Source organism: Procambarus clarkii, unplaced genomic scaffold, assembly GCF_040958095.1.
Source record: "Procambarus clarkii isolate CNS0578487 unplaced genomic scaffold, FALCON_Pclarkii_2.0 HiC_scaffold_353, whole genome shotgun sequence".
NCBI lineage: Eukaryota > Metazoa > Arthropoda > Malacostraca > Decapoda > Cambaridae > Procambarus > Procambarus clarkii.
Window position 1 is genome coordinate 24653 of NW_027189386.1, and position 9596 is coordinate 34248.

General features: G+C 39.1%; 1 protein-coding gene across 1 annotated transcript; it reads left to right on the forward strand.

Moving 5' to 3' along the window:
* Positions 1–3021: 3021 nt before the first annotated feature.
* LOC138361406 (uncharacterized) lies at positions 3022–6838 on the forward strand (the record flags this gene model as incomplete). The annotated part of the gene is made up of 5 exons (XM_069320742.1): positions 3022–3141; positions 3503–3624; positions 5049–6032; positions 6182–6364; positions 6536–6838. Coding segments are annotated over 5 exons (1712 nt in total), but the record flags the coding sequence as incomplete, so codon positions are not given.
* Between the last annotated feature and the right edge of the window lie 2758 nt (positions 6839–9596).

The following is a 9596-nucleotide window of genomic DNA, read 5'->3' on the forward strand; positions in this document are numbered from 1 at the left end:
TAATAGTTCTCTATTTTCTACATTCATCCACGTTTCGGTAAGTGCAATAATATCTATTTTTTCTGTGCAGACAAGAGCATTTAATTCGTTAATTTTATTTCTTAGACTTCTACTGTTAGTGTAATATACCCTAAGTGAATTGTTATTTTGCGGACCTTCTCTTTCCCTGGTCGTTTTGCCAATTCCTTTCTCCCACAAACACATACTTTTATTACCTCCTTCCTCCAAATCAATTCCCATACCTCTATCTACTAACAGTTTAAACCCAAACAAACACCTCTAACCACTTCTTCTAACGAGTTCGCAACAGCAACAACCCCAGCTCTCGATAGATGCACCCCATCACGAGCATACATTTCATTTCTTCCATAGAAGTGTTCCCAGTTGTCTATGAAAGATATTGCATTTGATTTGCAATATCTTTCCAGCCGGCAATTGACACCAAGTGCCCTCGATATCCATTCATTTCCCACTCCCTTTCTTGGAAGAATGCCACATATGATCGGGATTCCTCCCTTGCTCCTAACTAACTCTATGGCTGTTTTATACCTCTGAATCAGTTCCTCACTCCTAACTCGACCAACATCATTTCCTCCCACGCTAATGCAAATAATGGGATTGTTCCCATTACCAGCCATAATATCATTCATGTTGTTTATAATATCACCAATGCCAGCTCCGGGATAGCAAACCCTTAACCTGTTCCCCCTATCTCTAGCACAAAACGTTCTATCCAAATACCTTATCTGGGAATCTCCCACAACTAATGTTTGCTTAGGTACTTCCTTTACCCTCTGAGGGGCCTGCGCTTCCTTTCTCTTCGTTGCTTTCCCTTTTGCGCGATCCACAGTCTCTCCACAGCACTCGTCCTCCAAAACGTCAAATGAATTAGAGGTTGCTATGGCGTTTGAAGGCGGCTTTATCAAAGTCTTCTTAAGGCCCCTGTCTTTCACAACTCTCCAAGACGAGGTCCCTTTACTGCTGGTCTCCTCCTTCGTTACTTCTCGTTGTTCTTTAAGCTGACGCACCTCCTCCCGCAGAAAGTCCAACTCTGTCCTCAGGGCTCCCACTAAAGTCACCAGGTCCTTAACTACAACTTCCATATTGCTATGATAATATAACAACACTCAGGAGCTCCGATTAACACAACCTCTCACTGTGAATTCACCTGACCGACTGATCAGGTGAAATTTAAGCTTTGTCAATCTTTCTTCAGAGATTGCTTATTGAGCATAGGTCAAAATAAAAATGAAAACTTACTATCTTCCATTTGTATGAAAACAGTCCCCTGCCAGGCGTAGTGACTTCAATGCGATTTCAGTACTAATCCAACATTACTGTATAAACTAACAGTCCCCTGCCAGGCATGGTGACTTCAATGCAATTTCAGTAGTAATCCAATATTACTGCATAAACCCATAAATATATATATATGCGCATCTCACATTCGCTCAAAACATACCTCCCACACCTTACTGTAGCATATAACAGATCAAAAATACTCATTCAGTAAAAGCAAAGGCCTTCTGCAGTTACCTGCTTTTCTGACGTCATCATCCCTAATGTGGCGCGAGGCGTCAACGGGCTAAATGCGGATCCCAGGAGGTTCACACATAAGTGTGAACTCTTAATCTGGCTTAATACCTCAACTGTACTCTGTGGTTCATCAGAGTTGATATTCAGCTACAATGGCTCGTATTTTCGCTCATTGCTCATATTTTCTGATATTCATAAACCCGATCAAACCATCCTAACCTAACCTAACCTAACTTATTATATATAACAAACAAATACGTTCTACAGACCAGTTGTTGTTGTTGTTTAGTGACATCACAAAAGCGACCTCGGGTATAGGGATAAGGTATTGCTGGCCTTTAGCATATAGGTGTCAAGGTATTACAGTACCTGATTGGTCAACTATGTATGACGTCACCAGACAACCAATGCGACCTTTGGCGTCCTACTGGCATGTGTATTTGATGTTAATAATCAAAAATGACTAGACTATCCATCCCCACCTAACCTAATCAGAGGTTTAAGAATATACATTTTAATCATCCACAACTATAACCATTCATTATACAGTGTTAAGTTCAAAATTAAAATAGTTGCCCAAATGGCATACTGCAATTTAAGCAGAATCGTACGTCTGGCAGCAGAGCAGGTAAGCATATCTGGTGGTCATTCGCTATCAATGGGTCAGTTCAACTCCAGCCCTCTTAGGCAGCACAGGAAGCCAGCAACGCTCCAGGACACTTCATCAAACTTCTGCATTATTTATAACGCCAATACGCAACAATGGAAACTTGTCCTTTCTGCAATAGGCCAAAGCAGGGGAAATTGCATCTGTGTAGTGTAAAGTGTAAAGAATGCAATATTTCCTATACTGCTAACTCGCGCCGTGAGTGTACGTTATGCTGTCCCCTGTGTAATGATAACCCTCGTGGGCATTATGATAAGGTCTGCATCAACTGTTCCAAAGTGTTTTGTGCCAATCGTAAGTATTATTATTATTACTATTATTGATATTATTACTATTATTGATATTATTATTATTATTTTTGATATTATTATTATTATTATTATTACTTGTGACATTTACTTGCCTGTAATAGCAGTCATATTATTATTTAGAACATAAGAACAAAGGTAACTGCAGAAGGCCTATTGGCCCATACGAGGCAGCTCCTATTCTATAACCACCCAATCCCACTCATATACTTGTCCAACCCGCGCTTGAAACAATCGAGGGACCCCACCTCCACCACGTTACGCGGCAATTGGTTCCACAAATCAACAACCCTGTTACTGAACCAGTATTTACCCAAGTCTTTCCTAAATCTAAACTTATCCAATTTATACCCATTGTTTCGTGTTCTGTCTTGTGTTGATATTTTTAATACCCTAGTAATATCCCCCCTGTTATGTCCATTCATCCACTTGTAAACCTCTATCATGTCACCCCTAACATACATTATATAGAATTCTCAATCAAATTATTATTATTTTTTTAATCTACAGGATATATTCCTGAACCGTGTCCAGTTTGTCTGCATTTGAAGGATGAGGATACAGAGTCTTCAACCAGTTCGGGTTCTGAGGATATAACAGCTTCTCCGCCTCAACGTGTAAAATCTAAAAGTAAGTCTCTTATTTTCTGCCGCTATTTAACCATTATTTGACAGTTGCAATACTGACATTACTAATTTCCTATTTTGTTTATGTATATTAATATAATTCCATATTTTTAGGGTCGTTAGTTGGGCAGATAGTGGAGGAATATCCTCGCGGATGAGGAGGGGGAGAGCCTAGCACTAATCAAGCTCATACACCGCCATTAGAAGATAGCAACAGGAACAGTCCAAATCGTATGCAATATCCTCAATGATTATTCCCATAACCTTGCAATATTTATTTTTATGAACATTCCTATTTACGACCGCGGGGCGCGAAAGTGTTAAATTTATATTTGTTATTAAAATCTCAATTCTTTTTGTTCTAGGGAGCCAGTTAGAGGATGAGGACTCCCTGCATTTGGTTTGGGAAGCAGATTCGGATATGGAAGCCAGCCAGCCTATCGCTAATTCTCCACCACCTCCTCAGGAACAGGAACAGCAGCAGCAGGTAGATGTTTTACTTCCTCCTCAACCCGAAGTGCTTGAAGTGATAAATAATTTCAATGGGGGGTACATACGCCATTCTTATAGCATCCCAGATCATGCCCAAGGAGATCCTGCCCATTATTTAACTATATATCGTGATTATTTTATCCGGCAAATAGAATCCTTATTTGATGCCGTTCACCCCAATTTCCCTCCTGCCCTCTTGATATACCCGGATTTTACTTTTAATTTACAACGGCTTAATCAAGAAAATGAACCTGATTTTGAGGGAGAGTTACCTATAAGGGCTGAACAACGCACTGTATCTAGGCATGAGGCTAGTGTTGCCGTAGATCAATGGATTGCTGAATTGGAATATAAGCTAGAAGAGTTCTTTGCCGAGACAGAAGGTTCTAGTCTAGGTATACAGAGGATTTCTGGCTTTTATATCAATTCTTTAGCAGTACAGCATCCCATCCGTCTAGGAGAATACGTACCTTATCCAGATAAATTGCGTGGCAAAAATTATGTTTTCAACCCTAAAGGGGAGCAAAATATATGTTTAATCCAATGTTTGGCAGCATATAAATGTCTTGCTCAGGGGATGACATTACACAACATTAGCAGGCGTTCCAAAACTGCCAGGTGGTGTCTTAGATTTGTCCGATGGCCTGAGGAAATTGAAATTCCCATAACGTACGATAACATTAATAAAATTGAAATCATAAATAAATTATGTATATTTATCTATGTGCTCACCCGTGAAGATAATAGGTACTACATTAGCTTAGCTAGAAAAGGCAGGGAACATTCTGCTCGTAAAGTACCTTTGCTCATGCTAGAGGATCAGCATCTTGTACTCATTAAAGATTTCAATCAGTATGTTCGCAACATGCGTAGTAATTCTAGCAGAATACCAAACAATCATATTTACTGTCATTCCTGTTTAATTCATTTGTCACCTGATGCTATGCGGGATCATGAAGAGTCATGTGAAGTTAAACAAACATTGAAATTTTACCCTGAAGGTCATAAAATCAAGTTAAAAAAATACGGTCGTGCCTATGGGCCGTCTCACACGGCATATTATGATTTCGAGTGCTTGTTGGACCCCTCCAATCCCCAAGGCATGATTGAGAAGCGTCACAAAGCCGTGGCATATGCTTTTATCATCATCAACAGGGAATTGGAGGTGGTAGAGAAATTGACGTATATGGGGAATGATCCTGTGAATCATTTCATAGATACTTTGGAGAAAGCATGGAAGAGAATTAAATCTACCATGCCTAAATACAAAATATCTATGACACGTGAACATTGGCAAGCTTATAGACGTCAGACCACATGTGAAATGTGTTATAGGCCATTCAAATCAGATAACGACAAGCACCGTCATCATGATCATGCTATTGAATTTAATAATTATCTTGCAGCCTATTGCCGTAGGTGCAACATGTTATGCAGAAATTCATATATACATTCTCTCACAATGCTGCTTATGACCTCGGAGTAATTTTAAATGAATTGTCTAACGTCCCTAACCGCAAAATTGACATTGCCTCCAAAGATGGATTTAAGTTCATGAAAGTGGATATCGGTAAACTTCGGTTTATGGATAGTCTGGCTTTACTAAATGGTGGGTTGGAAAAACTAGCTAAAGAACATATCAAGGAAGGTAAACCCACCACTTACACCTCAGTTATGCTAGATGACGTCCCTGCAGCCGCCCACCATTTATTAAAGACAGGCAAACAGGTATTCTGTTATGACTACATTTCATCTTTGGAGAAATGTAATGAACCGGCTCTTCCTCCTCCCGAAGCCTTTTTCAATAGTTTAAAGCACGAGGCCATAAGCGAGACCGATTATACACAGGCTAAAGAAGTCTTCAGATTAGCGGAATGCAAGACCATTGGTGATTACTTGAAGGTCTATTTGAAAGTAGATACTGGACTATTGTGTGATGTGTTCACTGTATGGCGCAAGACCATGCTTGAGCTGTACAAGTTAGACATTACACACTACGTCTCGTTATCTAGTTTTGCATGGGACGCTTTCTTGTTTAAGAGTCAAGTTGTCTTGGACTCTATTTCTGATCCCCATTTGTACGATGTATTGCGTAGAAATCTAAGAGGCGGATTTATCTCTGTTGTACGACAACACACAAGTGTACAAAATGAGCATATCGGTGCTGATCCTTCTAGCACCGATAAATATATTCTTTATTTAGATTTTAATGGCTTATACGCCACCTGTATGACAGAACTGCTTCCTCAAGGTGGGATCCGTAAATTATCTGCTGCCGAATGCAATGATTGGCTCCAACAAGGATTGGAAAATATTGCTTGTGATGGGGATAAGGGGTATTGGGTCATGTGTGATACCAAGCATGTCGCACCTGAGGTGGCTCGATACACCTTTAACCCTGTCGCATGCTAATATTTCAACTGATCTTCTCTCCGATTATAGCAAACATATTTTAAATACCGAAGATCGTAAACTCCCCGAGAAAAACAATAAATTAATTGCCTCACATCTCCCCCAAAAAAGATTACTTGGTGAGTTTAGATTTGTTTCAGATGCTGATGAAATTGGGATTGGAAGTGGCTAAGGTAAATGCAGTTTATGAATTCCAACAGAGCAATTACCTTAAGGAATTTGTCGAAACAAATGCTCGTGAACGGGCAAATACACCTTGCGCCATTAAGGGTAAAGCTTTCAAGCTGGTATCAAATGCAATTTACGGCAAGAGTTTGACAAATGTGAGTAAATATTGTGATCAGCATTATTTAGTTACATCTCGAAACAAATTCCAAAAGCTTGCACGCAATCCGTTCTTCTAACAGAGCATTTTGTTGAGCGAAGACAGAGTCATTTGCACAGTTAAGAAACAATCTCTTAAAGTCAATACACCAACCTATCTGGGGTTCCAGATCCTGCAAATAGCTAAGAGGATCATATATGATTTTTGGTACAATACGGTCAAAGTTCATTATGGAGACAAAGCTAGATTGCTGTATACGGATACAGATTCATATTTGATTGAATTGACCTGTCCAAATGCTTTTGAGGAATTAAATAAACTGCCTTTATCTCAGCATATGGATTTCAGCAATTTCCCTCCTGAAAATCCCTATTTCGATGACTCTCACAAAGGTCAACTGGGTTTGTTAAAATCGGAAGTTGGAGCCAAAATCATTAAGGAACTCATTGCATTGAAGCCTAAAATGTACTAAATTCTCACTCAAGATCAGGTTCAGATCTGTCGTTGTAAAGGAATTCCCACTTATCATCAGTCTAAACTCACTCATTCAGCTTTCCAAAGTGCTTTAGAGTTAAATATTGGGCAGAGGTTCCAATCCAGATCTATTAGGAATGTTAAAGGCCGTATGTGTACCTGTCTCACTACAAAACGTGGATTGTCTGCCTATGACGATAAACGTTATGTACTGAGTCCTACACAGTCTTTGGCGTATGGACACCCCGATATACCTGTAGCAGAAATACATGAAGAGAATGAGGAGGAGGATGTACCTGCACCTGCTGCACGTCCTGTGAGACGTGGATTCCATCCCATATTCAACATGTGGGGAAAACGCGATGCACTGGTGAACAAGACTTATCCTCACAATTAGTGACTGAAGAAATTGGTGATAGAAAATTTGCAACATCCCCTAACCTATCTCTCTGTTTGAAAAATTGCTACCTCCCCTAACCTATCTTTGGGTTTGAAAATTGCTACCTCCCCTAACCTGTCATTGATGTTTGAAAAATTGCGGGGGCCCCTGACTCATCACTGATGTTCTGAAAATGCAATCTCCCTTAACCTATGTTGAAAATGTTCTGTTGTATATAAAAAATAAAAATTGTGAAATGTATACTTTGATGTTTTTATAAAACCTTGCCCCCCTAACCTATGTTTTGAAAATGTTCTATGCAAAAATAAAAAATTATGAAATGCATACTTTGATGTTTTTATGAAACCTCCCATGTTTAAATATAATGTCCTTATCATACTTATGTCAGTACAAACCCAACACGAGTCATGGATAGTTCACCTATCACTGAAGAACAACTCGATATTTTCAATGAACCTAGCAGAATAATTATTGCAGGGTTTTCCAATGGCGGAAAATCTCATTTGTGCACTAAACTCGTGCAAAAATACCATCTGAAATTCTCAAGTATTATTATATGTGGCGGCAGTTACAAAGCATTGCTAGACGATCCAGTAATTAACAAGAAAATAATAGCTCAGCCTGAAATTATTAGCCCTTTAGATGAACGTACAGATGATTTACCTATTTTAATCATTATTGATGACTTGTTCATCGAAACTGCCAATTCCAAAATTGTGTCTGATATCTTCACTAAAGGCAGACATCTTGCTATTTCGTGCATATTAATTACCCAAAATATATTTTTCTCTTGGAAATATGCTAGAAGTATAAGTTTAAACGCCTCCCATTTCATATTAGTGAAATCTATAGATTTAGCTCAAATTGAGATTTTAGGGCAGCAGTTATTTGGAAAACAAGATTCTAAAAAGCTTTTGGATATCTACAAGAAAGCTATCAGTAAACTTTATGGATATTTATTGGTGGATTTAGGAGTAAAAACCCCTGAACGCATCACCTTCCGTAGCAATATTGTTGGTGAGCATCCATACGAAATTGTATACCAATGGTGAACGTACTAGATGAAAAACAACAACCACAAGGGGAGGTTAGGGGGTGGGGTGGGGTGTATAAGATGCGTTCTTCATAGAACGCCTGACAATGTTATTTGATGTCATCCCCTGAGCTAGGCATATGTATGCGGCTAAACATTGGATCAAACAAGCATTTTGCTCGCCTTTAGGATTGAAAACATAATTTTTGCCACGCAATTTATCTGGATAAGGCACGTATTCTCCTAGACGGATGGGATGCTGAACTGCTATAGAATTGATATAAAAACCAGAAATGCTCTGTATACCTAGACTCGAACTTTCTGTCTCGGCAAAGAACTCTTCTAACTTATTATCCAATTCAGCAATCCATTGATCTACGACAACACTAGCCTCATGCCTAGATACAGTGCGCTGCTCGGCCCTTATAGGTAACTCTCCCTCAAAATCAGGTTCATTTTCTTGATTAAGCCGTTGTTAATTAAAAGAAAAATCCGGGTATATCAAGAAGGCAGGAGGGAAATTGGGGTGAACGGCATCAAATAAGGATTCTATTTGCTGAATAAAATAATCACGATATATAGTTAAATAATGGGCAGGATCTCCTTGGGCATGATCTGGGATGCTATATGAATGGCGTATGTACCCCCCATTGAAATTATTTATCACTTCAAGCACTTCGGGTTGAGGAGGAAGTAAAACATCTACCTGCTGCTGCTGTTCCTGTTCCTGAGGAGGTGGTGGAGAATTAGCGATAGGCTGACTGGCTTCCACATCTGAATCTGCTTCCCAAACCAAATGCAGGGAGTCCTCATCCTCTAGATGGTTACCTAGTATCAAAAGAATTGAGATTTATAATACAAAATATAAATTTAATATAGGAATGTTTACAAATAAATAATGCAAGGTTATGGAAATAATCACTGAGGATGATACTTACGATCTAGGCTAGGCCTGCTATTGTTACTATCTTCTAATGGCGGTGTATGAGCTTGAGTAGTGCTAGGCTCTCCAGCCTCATCCCCTCCTCCACGAGGATATTCCTCATCCAACTGTTCAACAGATGATCCTGAAAAAAACAAAAACATTAATTATTTTTGTAGATGTTAGTTAGCATTCATAACATATATTTTTAAATGACTGATTAATGATGGGAATAGTGCAATATTATCTCAGATTAATAAAATTATTAATGAATACTGTTGATGGCTATTAACTTACTTTCGCTTTGAGGTGATGAAGCTTCTGAGGTCTCAAAATCGTATCTGGTGTTAGACTCTGTATCGTCATCAACATCCAGGTTCATGCAAAATGGACAGGTTTCG